Consider the following 22,649-nt stretch of genomic DNA (forward strand, 5'->3'; position numbering starts at 1 on the left):
CAAGATATATATCCAAGTCAATCAATATATCCAGAACACAATATTGAACGTATTGACTTACCAGCCCAGCAGCATCCTCGTAGACTAGTTGGCTGAAGGTCTCCAGACCTTTAAAGAAAGAAAGGAGGGGGGGGGGGAAATAAGTCAAGTGGACTGAGCTGCAATGCCAGACACAAACTACGGAGAGGAGTAGCGCAGTTTTCACTAAATCCAACATCGGGCGTGAAGCTGCAACTCCATGCTGGGCGATACAGTTGCCAAGATAACCATACGTTCCTTGGAGAGTATCATACAGTCCTTATCAATAGTTTAAGACCACTTGAAAAATGGCAAAAAAAAAAATAATCACATTTAGCATGGCTGGATCTTAAGAAGGTTCCAAGTAGAGCTTCAACATGCAACAAGAAGAAATGGGAGGGAGACAAAACATTTTTTGAGCATTCAATTTAATGAAGACGAATAAACTGAAAGTTTAGGACCACACCTCCCAAAAAAAAACTAAACCCCCCCCAAAACAGAAATCCAACTTCCAAACATGAACTCAGTAATGAGTAGCTCCGTCGTTATTGTTTATCACTTCCAAAATTTGTTTCGGCATGCTTGATGCAAGCGTTTCCTTGTCCTGCGGGCATTGTGTACTGTAGCGTTGTCCTGTTAAAAAACCCAGTCGTTACCACACAGACGAGGGCCCTCAGTCATGAGGAATGCTCTCTGCAACATCTAGACATAGGCAGCGGCCGTTTAACGCCCCTGCACTTCCTGAAGCTTTATTGTTCCACTGAAGGAAAAAGCACCCCAGACCATTATGGCGCCCCCTCCACTGTGGAGCGTAGAAAAAACATCTCAGGTGGGATCTGCTTGTCATGCCAGTAACGTTGGAAACCATCAGGGCCATCAAGGTAAAAAAAAAATTCTCATCAGAGAATAAAACTTTCTTCCACCTTTGAATGTCCCATGTTTGGTGCTCTCTTGCAAAGTCCAAACGAGCAGTTCTGTGGCGTTCAAGGAGACGAGGTCTTTGAAGACGTTTTTTGTTTTTGAAGCCAGTCTCATATGCTGTCTGATGGTTATGGGGCTGTAGTCAGCAGCAGTAAGAGCCTTAATTTGGGTTGAGGATCATCCAGTGTCTTGACGGACAGCCAATTGGATCCCCCGGGCTCAGTGCTGATGAAATGTTTTTGGGTCTTCCACTTGACTTTTTTGTTCCATAACCCTCAGGATCATTTAAGAAATTCCAAATGACTGTCTTATTGCGTCCCACCTCAGCAGCGATGGCGCTCTGTGAGAGACCCTGCTTATGCAGTTCAACAACCCGACCACGTTCAAAAAGGAAGAGTTTCTTTTGCCTTTTCTATCACAACGTGTGACTACCCGACAGAGAATGACAATGAATCCACATCTTTGCACAGATTTGGCCTTTTAAAAAAGGCCACATCTTTGCACAGATTTGGCCTTTTAAAAAAGGCATGTGGTCCTAAAATTTGGATCAGCTGAAAAACAGCCTGTTTCAGTTTAATCGTTATTTTCAATTAATTGAATGCTCAAAAAATATGTTTTGTCTCGCTCTCATTTCTTCTTGTTGCATGTTGAAGCTCTACTTGGAACCTTGTTAAGATCCAACAATGTAAAATATGATTTTTTGCCATTTTTCAAGTGGTCCTAAACTTTTCATCAGGACTGTATTAAATCAGAACAGGACCAGTGCACCAAACTTTGGTCATGCAGGGTGGAACAGTTGCCAATCAGATGGTCAGATGAAGCGGCAGACTATCCCTGGAAGAACACTTTTCAAAAATAACTTAAATGTAAATTTTTTAAGGACCATAAAAAGTTCAGAGCAATTAACAATAGACCTACTTAAAAAAGACTTACCTCGTAGGGCACCCCAGACCTGACTGGCCTGTAACACAGCTCCAGCCTCATCAATTACGAGTTTGTCTACAAAAAAAGATGGGAAGCCCATAAGGAAACGGAAATAAAGAGTACTGCTCCGCTATATGTAACTGCACTAACATTTCACTCCCACCACCCCAGTCTCAAAAGGTCTAGAAAGCAGGATTTGCCTCCTTGGACTGCATGAAGGGAACACATTTGTTATTTAGACACCCTCTATTTTTACAGGTAGAAAGTGGGCAGCTAAAATTGTCCACGCCCAACAGCCCCTTTGACTTATAATGGGACCAGTTAGGTTCCACTGCATTGACAGGCATACTAGTGCTAGTTTGCAGAGTGAACCTAGCCTGAATCAGCTTTGCAAGTGAGGACCCTGCAAAGAAGTCCCCAGATCTTAGCTTCTTGGACTGCTGTCGGTGTGAGGTGTTGGAAGTGTGCTAGAAAACAATGTTGCGTGAGAAAATTAGGACATAGCAGCAGGAACAGCATCACTCCTGTCCATGGGCTGTGTCCATTATTACAGATCAGCCCAATTCAACTGAAGGAGGTGGATCTGCCGGAGTTATGAAGAGGCTCCGACCTCTACAAAACTTTCGGCGTATCCAGCGCCGCCTCTAAATGTAAGACAGCATCCAAGTTGTCTTACCTTTAGACCTTTTCTATGCCTGAAATAGGCGTAGAAAATGGTAAATGAGACAGGCCTGCCAGACCGTCCCCTTCCTGCTCACAACAGGCTAAATAAGTGGGTGTGGTGTGAGCAGGGGAAGATCGCAAACTGCGTCGTAACTAGGCATTGCGCCGCAATCTACACCTGAAATACACCTAATATAGGCATATTTCAAGATCATAAATGACCCCCTTAGTTTATCTAGAAATAATCTTAAAAATCTCCATGCTAATCTACAAGCAGTAAAAGAAGGGCCTGTGAGAAGGATCCACCTGACTACACATAGGGCTTGTTTGTAGTCTGAAACCATGGAGACACATAGCTCTGCATAGGAGTTGTACTATGTACAAAGCATAATTTAAAAAATTACAAAGTTCAAACTTTCCCCATTACAAGCAAGTGTGTTTTATTCAGCATCCCACCAAGTGCATTCAAGTTAGTGGTAGACATACATTACTTACAAGACTCGTCTGATTTGATGTGGGGATGCATATAACATTCATTATCTTCAGAAGTAAGAATAACCTGAAGCTGGACCAACCTCCCAGATGATGGACCTACATCCTTTACACCACTGTTCTTCCATGGAGAGTATCCAAATATATATTCATAATATCTATAAAAAGAAAAACATAATTTAGTCTTACCGGTAAATACCTTTCCAGGAGTCTGACATGACAGCACACATGGAGGATGTCCTTTATACCTCTAAAGGGACAGGAAGCACAGAGGTTAAAAGCCCCTCCCTCCCCGCCAAATGCCAGTGTTCTAAATCCTCACACCGGTCAAGTAACATAATACATGTAAGAAACAGATACTCAAGTAAACAATATATACACCCATCTACAGTAAGGAGGGGGCAATAAGGGTGCAGTCATGTCGGACTCCTGGAAAGGTATTCACCGGTAAGACTAAATTGTTTTCCAGGACGTCCTCCATGACAGAACACATGAAGCAATACCAGATAACTATTTTAGGGAGGGAATACTGCCTGTAAGACTTTACGCCCAAGGGCAAGGTCTGTATTAGAAGAGAGGTCTAATCTATAATGCCTACAAAAGGTTTGAAAACTAGACCAGGTAGCTGCCCTGCAAATTTGTTCCACCAAAGAGTTAGCTCTTTCTGCCCAAGAAGCAGACACTGATCGGGTAAAATGGGCAAGATCTGTTCTGGGAAGTATATGCTTGCTGAATTGTTGATTTAATCCACCTTGCAATAGTGGACTTTGAAGCTTGCTACCCCTTGTTCTTCCCCGCAAATTGTACAAACAAGGCTGAATCCTCCCTGAAGGGGAGAGTGGCTTCTAGATATCGTATTACCGCCGGACGAACGTCCAGAATATGAAAAAGCTAGCCACCAATGAATAGAATACTGGGGAGGGAGGGAGGGGGGCCGCACTGGCCACCAATGAGTTAAATACAGGGGAGGGGGGTCTGCCCCCTCCTGCCTGGCAGCACCTGATCTCTTACAGGGGGCTATGATACATACAATTAACCCCTCAGGTGCGGCACCTGAGGGGTTAATTGTGCTGATCACAGCCCCCTGTAAGAGATCGGGTGCTGCCAGGCAGCAGTCATGTACACACAGTTCTTAGTATATTCTAACTTGAAGCGTCCCCATCACTATGGGAACGCCTCAGTGTTAGAATATACTGTCGGATCTGAGTTTTGACGATCTAACTCAAATCCGATGGTATATTCTAACAGAGGCGTTCCATGGTGATGGGGACGCTTCAAGTTAAAATATACCATCGGATTAGAGAAAACTCAGATCCTATGGTATATTAACTCCTGACTTTACATTGAAAGTCAATGGGGGACGGATCTGTTTGCAATTGCACCATATTGTGTCAACGTCAAATGGATCCGTCCTCATTGACTTGCATTGTAAGTCAGGACGGATCCGTTTGGCTCCGCACGGCCAGGCGGACACCAAAACGACTTTCTTCATGTCAGTGGATCCTCCAAAAATCAAGGAAGACCCACGAAAGAAAAAACGGACACTGATCACGGACCCCGTTTTTGCGGACCTTAAAAAAAAACGGGAAAAAAAAACGGTCGTGTGCATGAGACCTAAGGCAGATATTGAACTTTTATTGTACTGGGTCAAAGACCCATATCAAAACCTTCTTCCAGAAACTCTAGAATGTCGTGTATGGAAGGAGAGTCCGAATACTTCTGTAAGCACAGGTACCAGGAACAAATTATTTTTCAAATCTTCACATAGATGGCTGAAGTGACTTTTGTGGCACTGAAGCATAGTAGATATCACTTTTTCCGACAAGCCTCTGGATTTCAGGATCTGCTTTTCAGAATCCAGGCTGTCAGTATCAATTTGTGCACTTGAGACAATAGGTCTTTCTGGGAAAACAAAAAATACCGGTACCTCCAACCTCTAAGTTTTCTAGAACTGGAAACCAGCTGTTTCGGCCAATGGGGAGCTACTAGGATCAGAGTAGTTTTTTCTGATCTCAGTTTTTTTTTTTTTTTTTTTTTTTTTTTTTTTTAAGACCGACCTAAATCAGGAAATGGGGGAAAGGCATAATCCAGATCCATGTCCCATTTTTGAGACGAGGCATCCACTGCCAGTGGTCTGTCCCACAGGTTTAGTGAGAATTAACAGGGAAGATGGGAATTCTTCCGTGTTGCAAAAAGATCCACTTGCGGCGTCCCCCATCTTCTGCAAAGTAGATGAAAAGTTTCCTTCTTGAGACACCACTCCCCTGGTTGCATTGGGTGTCTGCTTAAAAAGTCCATGGTAATATTTTGTTCCCCTTTCAGGTGGACTGCTGATATTAAACAGAACATTTTTCTCTGCCCAGCTGAAAATCTGTGCTAATAGATGCTGAAGGGGCAGGAATTTTGATCCCCCTTGATGCTTCAGAAAGGACACTGTTACAATGTTGTCTGAGAGAACTCGAACATGATGACCTTGTAGTAGATCTTATGATTTTAGAAAAGTCTCCAAGAATGCTTTTAACTCTTGTAAATTTGATGATTTCTGGGAGAGAGTGTGATCCCAGTGGCCCTGGAAGTAAGAATCTTGTATCTGGGCGCCTCAGCCTGACTTGCTGGCATCTGTTGTCACTATAATCTGAGGTTCTGAAGTCCAAGGAATTCCCAACAAAAGATTCTCTGGATCTTTCCACCATGAAAGACTCCGGATTACAGAGTCTAAAGTCTTCAGATCCCGGTTCCAGCAAGTCAGGATTGTCTTCTGCAGGGGTCTTGAGTGGAACTGACTCCAGGGGACCATGGAAATGCAAGATGTCATTAATCCCAGGATTTTCATGGCCGATCTTATGGACCAGACCTTCATCTGGAATAAGGAGATTTCCTGGCACATTTTTACTGGTTTTTCTATAGGAAGGAATGAACGTTGTTTCTCTGAATCGAAAAGTGTACCTAAGATCTTCCTCGTTTCTGGGACTAGGTTTGATTTTTCTAGGTTGATGAGTCACCCTAAGCGAGAGAGGCTGGACAGGGTGTTTTCCAGCTGTTCTCTTAGCATCGTTGCCGATGGAGCTGTCAATAGGATATCGTCCAGATTAGGTATTTTTCTTATACTTTCTTTTCTTCTATTCAAAGGTAGTCAGAGCAGCTCTCACCTGTCTGGAGACTTCAATCATGGAGGCACGGACCGCTTCCTCACCCGGACTGGGAGCAGGGTTTAAATGAATGAAAAAAAGGGGGGTTGTCCAGCCTTTCTTTGAGAAGAAGTTCCAATAGCACTTTATTTCGTATCAAAATTTAAAAACATCCAGGTACAGATAATATTGGTCTACGCGTTTTAGGCAACAAAACAGTTACAGCCCTTACTCATGACCATTGAACAAACATTAAGTCCTCACATTTATAGGAGGAGAAAACCGCATCTGGACCAATCAAGGGGTCATGCGGCCACTCCCTCCTACAAAGATAAACAATAAAACACTTTTAAACTTAAAATATTCTCATGATTAATATGGAGAATACAGGGAATCTAGTGTTCAGTACTGAAGGATCAAATCTAACCTTTTATTTAATCCTAGAGGTTGGCAGCTTTCTAATCTGAAAATCCAAAATGATTCTCTATTTAGAGGTTTCCTTCTTCTGTCGCCACCTCTGCCTTGCACAAGCATATCCGATGTATCGCCACCATGAACTACTGCAAAATGAAGGCTGGCTGCAGAAACATTGCGGCTTTCATGGTGCGGTACATCAGATACATGCTTTCTTATCCGGGCTTTTATAGCATTTGTGGTGCATCCCACGTATTGGACCGAACATTTAGTGCATGTAATCAAAATAGATGAAATACGTTGTGTTGCAATTTAAGAATGATTTTATCGCTTCTGTATTCGGCGCAGGCGCAGTGAGTGAATGCCGCGCTCCTGGTGCCGGCTTCCTCACTGTAACGTAGTTGGTGCAGGCGCAGTGAGGAAGCTGGCGCCGGGAGAATACAGATGCGCACGGCGCAGGTGCGGGAATTGGTACGAGATACTGAGAAGTTTCACGTCAATCAACAGGAGCGGGGCGGGCTGGAGGGACGCGATGGGCGGCTGAAATGGTTAGTGGACGGAGCCCTCTAGGTGCTAATGACGCCCACATAGCACCTAGAGGCTCATTAGCATATCTATAAAAGTACGTTTTTAAGGTGAACGGCAGCAGACAGATGATAAGTAAGAACACTGTTATGGACTGCTGACACTAGCACATCGCTAGTGTCAGTCAGCTAAATAGGACCAAATCTGGTGGTAGAAGCCCTTTAAGGCCACCTCACTCCAGTTTTTATAACATGCTAATACTGGAAAATGTTTTTTGATGATGTTGCAAATCTGTGTGTATTCACTGCTGAACTGTGTAACAAAAACATTCTTTTTTTTGTATAATTTGTATCACAGTTCATTAGAATTTTTTTGACATCCATATTTATCCATTTTTCCCTGCTCATGCCAAGAACTTCTTTACTATGTTTTATCATCAACTGTTTGGAGGAAGCTCTGCTAGACAATCTGCTGATAATATCTTCAGCCTCCATTTCATACATGTTTTGCTGGCTACAATTTCTCCTAGCTCTAATGAGTTCCCCTTTAGGTATGTTTCGAACTGTATGAGTGGGGTGACACGATCTCACGTGTAATAATGTATTGCCTGAGGTTAGTTTCCCATTTGTATTTAAGTGAATGGAGGCTGCAGCAGAGTCCCCCCTCAGGTGGAGATCTAAAAACACTACGTGGGAGGTGTTGAATTGAACAGTAAATTGGATACTGTTCACACGAGTGTTGTGAACAGGCCGGGGCCCGCCTCCAACATGGCAACACACAAACACGTGGAGCCACCGGAGGAAGAAGGGAGAAAGTGCCGCGCGAAGCCGAGAGCCTCCAACGTAGGAGGAAGCGGACATCGCAACCAGACCCGGCGGCCTTAATGGGTACTGGTAAGGCCAGGGGACCCCACCTTGAGGGGTGCTAGCCGGCCCAAGGATAGAAAGGAAGGAGAGGCAGAACCCCCCCGATCCAATCTGGGCCTTTAAAATAGATATAAAAATGTTCTCATAACAGAGAACCTCTATTACTCCCAACCTAAGGGGACAGAAAGAACACTGGCATTGGAGGGGAGGGAGCGGCTTTCAACCTCTCTGTGCTTCCTGTCCTTTTAGAGGTATAAAGGACATCCTCCATGTGTGCGGTCATGTATGTCAGACTCCTGGAAAAACCTGTTACACTAAAGACCTACACAACAGCAATAAAAGGAGTCCTCACCCTGCCTTCCCCGGCTCCTCCACCCCTCTTATTGCTGAATATCAAGGAACTGGTAGGTAAAAACAACTCCAGTGGAAGCTGTAAAGATCTGGGGGGTCATTTATCAAATGGGTGTAAAGTAAAACTGGCTTAGTTGCCCATAGCAACCAATCAGATTCCTCCTTTCATTTTCCAAAGGAGCTGTCCAAAATGAAAGGTGGAATCTAATTGATTGCTATGGGCAACTAAGCCAGTTCTACTCTACACCAGTTTGATAAGTGGCTCCCAATCCCCCAACCGATTTCTCCAATATAAAACTAAGAGGGTAGATACATTTTAACTACTTTTTAAATTAACTTAAAGGGGTTTTCTGAAACTTTATAACTGATGACCAATCCATGGGATAGGTTATCAGTATCTGATCGGTGGGGGTCTGATACCTGGGATGAGAAGGCACCGATGCTACTGTGTGCACCGCGGCCTTCTCATAGTTTTTCCTAGGCCCAATGACGAAACGTTCATCGGTCACGTGGCCGAGGAGCAGCTCAGACCCATAGAAGTGAATGGGGCTTAGCACTATACCAAGCGCAGTCACTACACAATGTACAGTGCTGTGCTTCATGAGCGCAAAAGGAGGCAGCGGTACTCACAGGAGTGCCGGTGCCTTCTCAAACTGCTGATTGGCGGGGTGCCGGACTCCCACCGATCAGATACTGGTGACCTATGCAATCTTAGAAAACCCATTTAAAATTAGGAGAATTAGAGGAGTTATCTGGAAATATAACCTACATACAAAAATTTGCCATCATCTACCCATAGCATAATATAATTCGGTCTAGGGGTGGGCGATATGGCCTAAAATCTATATTGCGATATAATTTTAACCACCTCAGCCCCTATAGCTTAAACACCCTTAAAGACCAGGCCACTTTTTACACTTCTGACCTACACTACTTTCACCGTTTATTGCTCGGTCATGCAACTTACCACCCAAATGAATTTTAGCTCCTTTTCTTCTCACTAATAGAGCTTTCATTTGGTGGTATTTCATTGCTGCTGACATTTTTACTATTATTAATCGAAATTTAACGATTTTTTTTGAAAAAAAATGACATTTTTCACTTTCAGTTGTAAAATTTTGCAAAAAAAAACGACATCCATATATAATTTTGCTCTAAATTTATTGTTCTACATGTCTTTGATAAAAAAAAAAAATGTTTGGGTAAAAAAAAAAATGGTTTGGGTAAAAGTTATAGCGTTTACAAACTATGGTACAAAAATGTGAATTTCCGCTTTTTGAAGCAGCTCTGACTTTCTGAGCACCTGTCATGTTTCCTGAGGTTCTACAATGGCCAGACAGTACAAACACCCCACAAATGACCCCATTTCGGAAAGTAGACACCCTAAGGTATTCGCTGATGGGCATAGTGAGTTCATAGAACTTTTTATTTTTTGTCACAAGTTAGTGGAAAATGATTTTTTTTTCTTACAAAGTCTCATATTTAACTAACTTGTGACAAAAAATAAAAACTTCTATGAACTCACTATGCCCATCAGCGAATACCTTGGGGTCTCTTCTTTCCAAAATGGGGTCACTTGTGGGGTAGTTATACTGCCCTGGCATTCTAGGGGCCCAAATGTGTGGTAAGGAGTTTGAAATCAAAATCTGTAAAAAATGGCCGGTGAAATCCGAAAGGTGCTCTTTGGAATGTGGGCCCCTTTGCCCACCTAGGCTGCAAAAAAGTGTCACACATGTGGTATCTCCGTACTCAGGAGAAGTTGGGGAATGTGTTTTGGGGTGTCATTTTACATATACCCATGCTGGGCGAGATAAATATCTTGGTCAAATGCCAACTTTGTATAAAAAAAAAAAAATTGGAAAAGTTGTCTTTTGCCAAGATATTTCTCTCACCCAGCATGGGTATATGTAAAATGACACCCCAAAACACATTGCCCAACTTCTCCCGAGTACGGCGATACCACATGTGTGACACTTTTTTGCAGCCTAGATGCGCAAAGGGGCCCACATGCTACCTGGTCCTCTGGTGGCATTTTTAGACATTTGGATCCCAGACTTCTTCTCACGCTTTAGGGCCCCTAGAATGCCAGGGCAGTATAAATACCCCACATGTGACCCCATTTTGGAAAGAAGACACCCCAAGGTATTCAATGAGGGGCATGGCGAGTTCATAGACTTTTTTTTTTGGCACAAGTTAGCGGAAATTGATATATATATATTTTTTTTCTCACAAAGTCTCCCTTTCCGCTAACTTGGGACAAAAATTTCAATCTTTCATGGACTCAATATGCCCCTCACGGAATACCTTGGGGTGTCTTCTTTCCGAAATGGGGTCACATGTGGGGTATTTATACTGCCCTGGCATTCTAGGGGCCCTAAAGCGTGAGGAATAACAACTCTGGAATATAAATGTCTAAAAAATTTTACGCATTTAGATTCCGTGAGGGGTATGGTGAGTACATGTGAGATTTTATTTTTTGACACAAGTTAGTGGAATATGAGACTTTGTAAGAAAAATAATAATAATTTCCGCTAACTTGGGCCAAAAAAATGTCTGAATGGAGCCTTACAAGGGGGGTGATCAATGACAGGGGGGTGATCAGGGAGTCTATATGGGGTGATCACCCCCCTATAAGGCTCCATTCAGATGTCCGTATGTGTTTTGCGGATCCGATCCATGCATCAGTGTATCCGTAAAAATCATACGGACATCTGAATGCAGCCTTACAGGGGGGTGATCAATGACAGGGGGGTGATCAGGGAGTCTATATGGGGTGATCACCCCCGTCATTGATCACCCCCCCTGTGAGGCTCCATTCAGACGTCCGTATGCGTTTTGCAGATCCGATCCATCTATCAGTGGATCCGTAAAATTCATACGGACATCTGAATAGAGCCTTACAGGGGGGTGATCAATGACAGGGGGGGTGATCAGGGAGTCTATGTGGGGTGATCAGGGGTTCATAAGTGACAGGGGGGGGGCTGGTGCTACTTTACTGAGCTACCCGTGTCCTCTGGTGGTCGATCCAAACAAAGGGGACCACCAGAGGACCAGGTATATTAGACGCTGTTATCAAAACAGCGTCTAATATATCTGTTAGGGGTTAAAAAAAAAAAAATCACATCTCCAGCCTGCCAGCGAACGATCGCCGCTGGCAGGCTGGAGATCCACTCGCTTACCTTCCGATCCTGTGAGCGCGCGCACACAACAGCAGGGAGCTGACCATGGCAGCCAGCCTCTCATGTGCCCCCCCAGCCTCTGATCCACCCCCTCTGGTAACTCAAACCCACCCTCCCCAGTATTAATCATTGGTGGCAGTGGCCACAGGGTCCCCCTCCTCCCCATCATTGGTGACAGTGGGCAGTTCCGATCGGAGTCCCAGCAGTATAATGCTGGGGCTCCGATCGGTTACCATGGCAGCCAGGACGCTACTGAAGTCCTGGCTGCGATGGTATGTTAGTGAGCAGCATTATACTCACGGTCGCTCCTTCTCATAGGTCTGTGCGGCGCATTGCTAATTCTAGAAGCATTAGCAATCCGCCGCACAGACAGAAGGAGCGCCCGGCGGCCACGGCGCACGCGAGTATAATGCTGCTCCCTAACATACCATCGCAGCCATGACTTCAGTAGCGTGACTCCTGGCTGCCATGGTAACCGATCAGAGCCCCAGCATTATACTGCTGGGACTCCGATCGGAAATGCCCACTGCCACCAATGATGGGGGGGGGAGGGGGACCCTGTGGGATATGTCCGGCACATTCATTGGTGGCGCAGTGGCCACAGTCCCTCCCCTCCTCCTCCTACTCTGTCCTCATTGGTGTTCAGCGGCAGCAGCGCACAGTGGGGAGGGAGGGACTCCCTCTTTCTCACTCCTTCTCCCTCCACTGTGCCGGCCGGCTCAGGAGAAAATGGTGCGCGCAGAGAGCGCGATCATATGCGGGCCGGCGATATAGGCGATATGGCGAAAATCCATATCGTGGCCCAAATTTATATCGCATGTCGCCTATACCACCCACCCCCAATTCGGTCTTTATTATTATTATTTATTATGCACGATACAAGGAGAAGTAGCAGAAAAAGTGCGATCGCTGGCACCTACAATACCATATGGAAAAATTGTCAAAAAGATAAATAGTAACTTAGTCAAAAATATATTGTGCATATATTGTTGGTCAGTAGGTAAGGACAAACTGAGATCCGCAAGAGACATCAAATGAACCACACAGTGTCCACTCAGTACTTATCAAATATGAAAATGCAACACCGACTTACCCATTGGTATGTGTGACCAGAGATGGCACCACCCAGGAACGCATTTTGGCGTACCATTGTCCGGAGAGTTATCTGGGAATACAAATTCTAGCTCAAGAATACTTACTTTTTAGGTAGAGACTATGCCCAATACTGCCCGCAGAGTCCCATTCAAGTGAATGACACTGAGGTGCTGTACCAGGCACAGCCTCTACCAAAAGGTAGGTATCCTTAGAACAGGTCGGCAATTTTGTAGTCCCAGATAAATCCTTAGGGTGGCTGCACACAGTGCGGATTTTGTGTTTTTTTTCCCCCCATGTGGATTTTCACGCTGAAAAAACAGTGTATGGGCTCATGTACACGAGCATTGTTGCCCGGTGCCTGTATTTCGGGCCAAAAACAGCAGGTCTGCAGTATACGGGCACCGGCCGTTTGTGCACCACATCACAGATGCAGACCCATTCACTTGAATGAGTCCACAATTCGGAAGGGAAAGGAGGCACAGAGCCCCACGGAGGAAAAAATAAAATATATAGAACTTGTTCTACCCACACAGGATAGGCCATACATGTCTGATTGGTGGGACCCCCATGATCACCAGAAATGGGGGTTCCGAGTTCCTCCTCTAAAATTAGAAGTTTAATGGCGCATCAGGAGAATGGGCTGCCGGATACAGTCAAGATCAGTACTTAGCGGTTTTGGAGAGTCCCATAGACCATAAATTAAATGGAGCGAGCCAGCATGTGCGCGGCCACTTAAACTCCTCCTCCTGACAGTCATGTAGTGAGCACAGGGGTCCCAGCAGAGGAACCTATTTATATTGGTGAGAAATGTCCATTGGGCAATGCAGTGATGATTGGTTAGCAGCGTTGCCTGAAGCGCTTGGGTTCTGGGTTTAAACCTGGCTGAGGGCAGCATGTGGACAGGCTCATTTGGAATTTAGATTGCGAGCCCCAATCAGAACAGTCTCTCTACAGCGCAGTATGTTAGTGCCCTGTAAATGAATAAAATAATCATAAAATGTGGTAAACTAAGAATAGGCAATCTCATCTGTAATAAAGCAATACTGAAAAGTATAATTTCTAGTAGTGTTTTCTAAAAGGTAAAAGCAGTTTTTTTTTTAGGTTCTCTTCCTGTGAAATGTGATGCAAATCTCTGCCCTGAGCTGAAAGGTTTCCCAACTATCAGTCTTCCTATGTATATACAGGTATGAAAAAACAGCAAACATACCGACCAAACCACCAAAGGACCAACACAGCAGCAAGCCAAGAAAAATAAACCGCCTCTAGAATAAAATCTGTTAAGCAAACATCTTGGAGAGGCAGATACCTTAAAAGAGGACCTAAACAACCCCTGCTCATGTGCCCTGATCTGTTATATGACTAATAGATGGGGTCCCCCACTTGCAATGTCTGAGCCACAATCAAGACCCCCCTTTCCCAAAGAAGAAAAAAAAAAAAAAAAATTTGTTCCTCCTTCCATTAGCACATCAAGGAAGTACTCCATTCTTAAGGAAGTTCCATCTTGGTCGCACATAGAGAGAGAGAGAAGAAAGCTAGATAGGAAAGGTGACAGTTAAGGCTCAGGTGAACAGCAGGTCCACAATATACGGGCACAGTTTATGCACACAGGACCCAGTCGCTTGAATGGGTCCGTATGCTGGAAGGTGCGGAACCACTATATAGTGCTTCTGTGAGTTTTCTGTCTGTGCCTCTCCAACACAAAAATGTAGTGCATGCACTACTTTGTTGTGGTGCGGACCGTGGACTCCATTCAAGTAAACTGGTCCTGCATCCACATACAGCGGCTCTATGGTCGGTGCTCGTCCACTGCGGACCGCAATTTGTTAAAAGGACATGTTAAAAAGACATGTTCTACTTTTTTGCGGAATGGCCATGTGAACAAACGGACATGGAATGCAGTCATTTCCATATTTTGCACCCCCATTGAAGTGAATGGAATAATAATAATAATAATAATAATAATAATAATAATAATAATAATAATAATAATAAATATATATATATATATATATATATATATATATATATATATATATATTACACACACACACACACACACACACGAGCCCTTACAGAAGCAAGGTTTGGGCGAGGTATTGGGTGCAGAAGAGAAAGCTGGAATGTCTAGTTTTTCTGCAGGCCCTAAACAAGAAAGTGCTGCCTCAGAGGTAGAACATCTGAATTCTGTAAGCAAGGCCTCTTTCACACTTGCGGTGTTACGGATCCGGCGGGCACCTCCGGCAAATGGAGTGCACGCCGGATCCGGACAACGCAAGTGAACTGAAAGCATTTGAAGACGGATCCGTTTTCAAAATGCGTTGAGTGTTACTATGGCAGCCAGGACGCTATTAAAGTCCTGGCTGCCATAGTAGTAGTGGGGAGCGGGGGAGCAGTATACTTACCGTCAGTGTGGCTCCCGGGGCGCTCCAGAATGACGTCAGGGCGCCCCATGCGCATGGATGACGTGATCCATGCGATCACGTCATCCATGCGGATGGGGCGCCCTGACATCACTCTGAATCGCTCCGGGAGCCGCACGGACGGTAAGTATACTGCTCCCCTGCTCCCCACTACACTTTACCATGGCTGCCAGGACTTTAGTGTCCTGGCAGCCATGGTAACCATTCAGAAAAAGCTAAAACGTCGGATCCGGTAATGCGCCGAAACGACGTTTAGCTTAAGGCCGGATCCGGATTAATGCCTTTCAATGGGCATTAATTCCGGATCTGGCCTTGCGGCAAGTGTTCAGGATTTTTGACCGGAGCAAAAAGCGCAGCATGCTGCGGTATTTTCTCCGGCCAAAAAACGTTCCGGTCCTGAACTGAAGACATCCTGAACAGATTTCTCTCCATTCAGAATGCATTGGGATAATCCTGATCAGGATTCTTCCGGCATAGAGCCCCGACGATGGAACTCTATGCCAGAAAAGAACAACTCAAGTGTGAAAGAGCCCTAACCTGTAAATAAGGGTTTTGGCCTGGAACTTTATTTTAGCTTTTAAAAAAAAGTATTTTAGGGATTTATTTTTATAATTATTTTCCAGATCTGCACCATCAGACTTCTTAAACGGCTTATTCCACAAATTACAATTTTTTTCCCCTCACTTAGGACTCCTGCAAACAAACGTGTGCCACAAATTGTGGGCACTGCAAAAATAAAAAATACAGCAGGTTGTTTTTTTTCTGGTGTGGAGGCATGGAAGGAAATGCCACGGTAGTGCTTCAGTGGCCTTCCACTACATATCTTCCGAATTTGCGGATGACTGATGTTCATATATTGCGGACCCGCCGGCTACAATACGGGCACAGCTGGCACACATTCGTGTGCACAAACTCTTATCTGGAGGATTCTTATCTGTCAGGTTTAATAAGTGGGATTTCTTGCCTTATAAATGGGGTTGGGACCATCAGTTGCATTGAGGAGAAGTCAGGTGGATACACAGCTGATAGTCCTACTGAATAGACTGTTAGAATTTGTATTATGGCAAGAAAAAAAGCAGCTAAGTAAAGAAAAACGAGTGGCCATCATTACTTTAAGAAATGAAGGTCAGTCAGTCAGCCATAAAATTGGGAAAACTTTTAAAAAGGAAGGGCTATTTGACCATGAAGGAGAGTGATGAGGTGCTGCACCAGATGACCTGGCCTCCACAGTCACCGGACCTGAACCCAATCGAGATGGTTTGGGGTGAGCTGGACCGCAGAGTGAAGGCAAAAGGGCCAACAAGTGCTAAGCATCTCTGGGAACTCCTTCAAGACGGTTTGAAGACCATTTCAGGGGACTACCTCTTGAAGCTCATCAGGAGAATGCCAAGAGTGTGCAAAGCAGTAATCAAAGCAAAAAGGTGGCTACTTTGAAGAACCTAGAATATGACATATTTTCAGTTGTTTCACACTTGTTTGTTATGTACATAATTCCACATGTGTCAATTCATAGTTTTGATGCCTTCATAGTCATGAAAATAAAGAAAACTCTTTGAATGAGAAGGTGTGTCCAAACTTTTGGTCTGTACTGTAGCTATATGGTCTATGTATCTGAATTTAGAAGTGGGGATGAATGCTTCTTCACCTGCTTCTCTATGAGAAAAATTTCCAGTTAGCAATAATCGTGCCAAGGATAAACCTCATTGGCTACTGGATACTGCCACTGCACAAACCAGGAGATCACTGCAGGGGGGGGTGAACCTTACTGAGCATGTCAGTCCACATCTGAATGCAGGAGAAGGTGGACCAAGAGGGTAGACAGCAGGGGGCGCTACCAGAGCGGAAAACGTAATGTGCATAAAAAACGGAATTTTTATGGCATGAAATAACCCTAACCCACCATCACCTCCATGTCACACTACAAATCTCCTTCTACAAATTTCTACAACCCCTTAAACCTAAAAACCATTCCTCTGACCCCTGCTCCTTTGGTTCCTCTTGCAGGAGCATTATGGAATGCACGCTCTGTCTGTAACAAACTGTCCTACATTCATGAACTTTTTATCTTTCAAAAACTTTCCTTTCTGGGTCTCACAGAAACATGGCTGACACCGCCTCCCCTGCTGCACTCTCATATAGTGGATTTAAATTCACTCACACCCCCTGCCCCGGCTGCAAACATGGTGGAGGAGTTGGTCTTCTATCAGACATCTGCTCCTACAGCACAACTCCACTGCCCTCCTCCATTACACTCACCTCATTTGAAGTACACTCTGTTTGCATCTACTCTCCCTCCAAACTTCAAGTAGGCATCATTTACCGCCCCCCTGGCCCAGACACCATCTTTCTTGACCACTTCAACACTTGGTTACTACACTTTCTTTCTGCCGACATCCCCACTATCATTATGGGTGACTAATATCCCTCTTGACACCTGTCACTCGGCCGCCTCTAAACTCCTGTCACTCTCTTCCTCCTTCGGCCCATCACAGTGGGCTTCAGCTCCCACCCACAGAGATAGTCACACTCTGGATCTCATCTTTACCCGCCTCTGCTTCCTATCTAACCTTTCTAATTCGCCTCTCCCCCTATCCGACCACAACCTACTTACCTTCTCTTCATTGGTCTCTTCTGCAGCTCCCCCAGTCCACACACTAGCACACCCCCGCAGGAACCTTAAACATCTCGACTTTCGCTTGCTTTCTGACTCTTCTCCAATTTTCTACTATCTGTTCCCTCCAAGACCCAGATGCTGCCACCACCCTATATAACACCACAATAAGTACAGCTCTGGACACTGTTGCCCCGTCTACACACAACAAAACCCAGAAAAATTAACAGACAACCCTGGCACATCAGGAGAATGGGCTGCCGGATACAGTCAAGATCAGTACTTAGCGGTTTTGGAGACTCCCATAGACAATAAATTAAATTGAGCGAGCCAGCATGTGCGCGGCCACTTAAACGCCTCCTCCTGACAGTCATGTAGTGAGCACAGGGGTCCCAGCAGAGGAGACCCCAGCAAAGACACCTATTTATATTGGTGAGAAATGTCCATTGGGCAATGCAGTGATGATTGGTTAGCAGGCAACCTGCAGCGCTTGGGTTCTGGGTTTAAACCTGGCTGAGGGCAGCATGTGGACAGGCTCATTTGGAATTTAGATTGCGAGCCCCAATCAGAACAGTCTCTCTACAGCGCAGTATGTTAGTGCCCTGTAAATGAATAAAATAATCATAAAATGTGGTAAACAACTAAGAACAGACAATCTCATCTGTAATAAAGCAATACTGAAAAATACTTGCATAATTTCTAGTAGTGTTTTCTAAAAGGTAAAGCAGTTTTTTTAGGTTCTCTTCCTGTGAAATGTGATGCAAATCTCTGCCCTGAGCTGAAAGGTTTCCCAACTATCAGTCTTCCTATGTATATACAGGTATGAAAAACAGCAAACATACCGACCAAACCACCAAAGGACCAACACAGCAGCAAGCCAAGAAAAATAAACCGCCTCTAGAATAAAATCTGTTAAGCAAACAACATCTTGGAGAGGCAGATACCTTAAAAGAGGACTTAGACAACCCCTGCTCATGTGCCCTGATCTGTTATATAACTGTAATAGATGGGGTCCCCCACTTGCAATGTCTGAGCCACAATCAAGACCCCCCCCCCCCTTCCCAAAGAAGAAGAAAAAAAAAAAAAACTTTGTTCCCCCTTCCATTAGCACATCATCAAGGAAGTACTCCATTCTTAAAGGGCTTCTGTCACCCCACTAAACAAATTTTTTTTTTTTGTGTACTTAATCCCTATCCTGCCATATTGCCATACATTATGTTATTAATAATTTTCGTTCAGTAGATTTAGCAAAAAAAAAAAAAATACTTTTACGATATGCTAGTTACCTTTCTACCAGCAAGTAGGGCGTCTACTTGCTGGTTGCAGCCGCAGAAAACCGCCCCCTCCTTCTGTTGATTGACAGGGCCAGCCCAGTCAGCATTTCAAAAATCATGCGCCTGTGTTGATTCGGCGCAGGCGCTCTGAGATAAGGAGGCTCGCCTCCTCAGCACTCCCTCAGTACGCCTGCGCCGATGACGTCACCGAAAGAGAAGACGTCATCGGCGCAGGCGCACTGAGGCAGTGCTGAGGAGGCGAGCCTCCTTATCTCAGAGCACCTGCGCCGAATCAACACAGGCGCGCGATTTTTGAAATGCTGACAGGGCTGGCCGGAGGAGGAGATCGCGGCTGGCCCTGTCAATCAACAGAAGGAGGGGGCGGTTTTCTGCGGCTGCTACCAGCAAGTAGACGCCCTACTTGCTGGTAGAAAGGTAATTAGCATATCATAAAAGTTAGTTTTTTGCTAAATCTACTGAACGAAAATTATTAATAACATAATGTATGGCAATATGGCAGGATAGGGATTATAAGTACACAAAAAATAAAAAATAAATAATGAATTTAGTAGGGTGACAGAAGCCCTTTAAAGGGAACCTGTCACCAGGATTTTGTGCATAGAGCTGGGGACATGGGCTGCTAGCCGCTAGCACATCTGCAATACCCAGTCCCCACAGCGCTCTGCTCTTTTATTGTGTTAAAAAACCTTTTTGATCAATATGGAAATGACCTGATATGAGTCCTGTGTCCGGAGAGGAGTCCAGCAGAAAGGAGCCCAGCACCGCCCCGCGTCCTCCGAATCTCCTCCTTGCTGGCTGACGTCACAGAGCTGGAGCGCCGAAATCTTGCGATGCGCGAGCTAACGCATGCGTAGTTCGTTCCCTGTGCTGATGCCAGCACAGGGAATGAACATGATGCCGACACTGCGCATGCGCTAGCTCGCGCATCGCGAGATTTCGTCGCTCCAGCTCTGTGACGTCAGCCAGCAAGGAGGAGATATCCTATTCACTGCATAGTAATACTTTCTCTGAGAATAACGAGAAGTCATCAACTAGTCTATATGAGGCATGGCTTTATGATAAGCTCAGGTATACAATTTATAAACAGATGCCATTATTTTACAGAACTGCGTAAAAATAGCAATTACCAAACATATAATTTATCTGAACCCCTCCCTTGGCAAGAAAGAATGAATTGATAATAAGCATGCAGGCCTGAGGCAACTCACCACCACTGACCTGCAAATCCAGCAGAATCCAGGCAGCCATGAAAGTAACCTGCACTCTGTTTAAGGCCACTTTCACATGGTCTCTATTTTTCATTAGTAATAAGCCAAAACCAGGAAAGGGTCTGAAGCACAGAAGAGGGGCACATCTTTCCATTATACTTTTAGGCTGGTTTCACACGAGTGAGCTCAACGCGTTGAACCCGAAGCGTGTGTCTACAAGAGCTCCCGTCCTGACCTATATAGCACTGATGGGATTGCATAGCCTTAGGGCTCATTCACACGAACGTGTGCTGCCTGTTGGCGTTTTGCGGACCACATTTGCGGAACCGCATTCAAGTGAATGGGTCTGCGATCCCCATGTGACTGCCCCACAGGCGGTGCACGTGCATTGTGGACCGCAATTTGCAAACCACAGCACAGGCCTCACGCGGTCGCGTGAACGAGCCCTTATACTGATTTATGAGGCCATGTAACCCTTAAGCCTCATTCATACGTCAGGATGCATCACTGACCATGGACACGTGAATGAGGCTTTAGTGTTATACAATACATTACAGAACTCTAAGGCCCCTTTCACACGGGCGAGTTTTTTTGCGAGCGGGTGCAATGCGTGAGGTGAACGCAGTGCACCCGCACTGAATCCGGACCCATTCATTTCTATGGGGCTGTGCACATGAGCGTTGATCTTCATGCATCACTTGTGCATTGCGCGAAAATCGCAGCACGCTTTATATTGTGTGTTTTTCACGCAACGCAGGCCCCATAGAAGTGAATGGGGCTGCTTGAAAATCGCAAGCATTCTCAAGCAAGTGCGGATGCGGTTCGATTTTCAAACATGGTTGCTAGGAGACGATAGGGATGGGGACCCGATCTTTATTATTTTCCCTTATAACATGGTTACAAAGGAAAATCATAGCATTCTTAATACAGAATGCTTAGTAAAATGTCCATTGAGGGGTTAAAAATAATAAATTTAACTCACCCCATCCACTTGGTCGCGTAGCGGATCTCCTCTTTCTTCAGGACCTGGCTAAAGGACCTTTGATGACATCACTGCGCTCATCACATGGTCCATCACCATGGATCCGTTTGACGTTGACACAATATGGTGCAATTGCAAACGGATCCGTCCCCCATTGACTTTCAATGTAAAGTCAGGAGTCCCTATTAATATACCATCAGATTGGAATTTTCTCCAATCCGATGGTATATTTTAACTTGAAGCGTCCCCATCACCATGGGAACGCCTCTATGTTAGAATATACCATCGGATTTGAGTTAGATCGTGAAACTCAGATCAGACAGTATATTCTAACACAGATGCGTTCCCATAGTGATGGGGATGCTTCAAGTTAGAATATACTAATAACTGTGTACATGACTGCCCCCTACTGCCTGGCAGCACCCGATCTCTTACAGGGGGCTGTGATCAGCACAATTAACCCCTCAGGTGCCGATCTTGTCCGGCCCTCACACTGGCCACCAATGAGTTAAATACAGGGGAGGGGGGGGGGCTGCCCCCCTCCTGCCTGGCAGCACCTGATCTCTTACAGGGGGCTATGATACGCACAATTAACCCCTCAGGTGCGGCACCTGAGGGGTTAATTGTGCGGATCACAGCCCCCTGTAAGAGATCAGGTGCTGCCAGGCAGCAGGGGGCAGTCATGTACACAGTTCTTTTAGTATATTCTAACTTGAAGCGTCCCCATCACCATGGGAACGCCTCTGTGTTAGAATATACTGTCGGATCTGAGTTTTGACGAAGTGAAAAATCAGATCTGAAAAAAACAGTTATGCAGACGGATCCGTTCTGAACGGATGCCAGCGTTTGCATTATAGGAGCGGATCCGTCTGTGCAGACACCAGATGGATCCGCTCCGAACGCAAGTGTGAAAGTAGCTTTACTAAGCATTCTGTATTAAGAATGCTATTATTTTCCCTTATAAGGGAAAATAATAAAATGTACAGAACTTCTGTGAATAAGTCCGGGTTCGGGTCTGGGTACCAAACATGCCGATTTTTCTCACACACGTGCAAAACGCTTTGCACTCGCGTGAAGAAAAAAAAAAAAAAAAAAAAAGCATTTTCCCACAATGCACCCGCATCTTGATCTGGTCCGGCCCTCACACACGATGCCCCTGTGAAAGAGGCCTAAGAGTTATATAGCATCACAAATCAATATAATGCTATACAAGCCGTCAATGCTATGTAGGTCAGCATGGGAGCTCTCGCAGATGCACGCTGCCAGTTCAACGCATTGAACTTGCTCGTGTGAAACCAGCCTTATGCCTCATTAACACATCAGTGTTCGGTCAGCGTTTTCCATCAGTGATTTTGAGCCCAAACTAGGTGCGGCTGTAAACAAAGAACAGGAGCAGAACTTTCCCTTATACCTTAGGTCTGTGGAGGCTCCAATCCTGGGTTTGGCTCACCCTCACTGATGGAAATCACTGACGTGTGACTGAGGATTTATGTAGATTCCACTCCTGGTTTTGGCTTCCAAATACTGATGTAAAATACTGCCGAACACTGACTATGT

General features: G+C 45.0%; 1 protein-coding gene across 2 annotated transcripts in view; it reads right to left on the reverse strand.

Annotated features, from left to right (window-relative positions):
- The window catches only part of LOC120992454 (beta-hexosaminidase subunit beta-like), a 69,673-nt gene that overhangs the window by 31,133 nt on the left and 15,891 nt on the right, over positions 1-22,649 (reverse strand). For both annotated transcript variants that reach the window (XM_040421448.1, XM_040421446.1), the window contains exons 2-4: positions 3,022-3,176; positions 1,873-1,938; positions 62-108 (exon numbers count right to left, since the gene is read on the reverse strand). In XM_040421448.1, coding sequence (XP_040277382.1) covers positions 62-108; positions 1,873-1,938; positions 3,022-3,176 — 268 coding nt within the window. The remainder of the gene's footprint in view (positions 1-61; positions 109-1,872; positions 1,939-3,021; positions 3,177-22,649) is intronic.

This window comes from Bufo bufo, chromosome 2, assembly GCF_905171765.1.
Source record: "Bufo bufo chromosome 2, aBufBuf1.1, whole genome shotgun sequence".
Classification (NCBI taxonomy): Eukaryota; Metazoa; Chordata; class Amphibia; order Anura; family Bufonidae; genus Bufo; species Bufo bufo.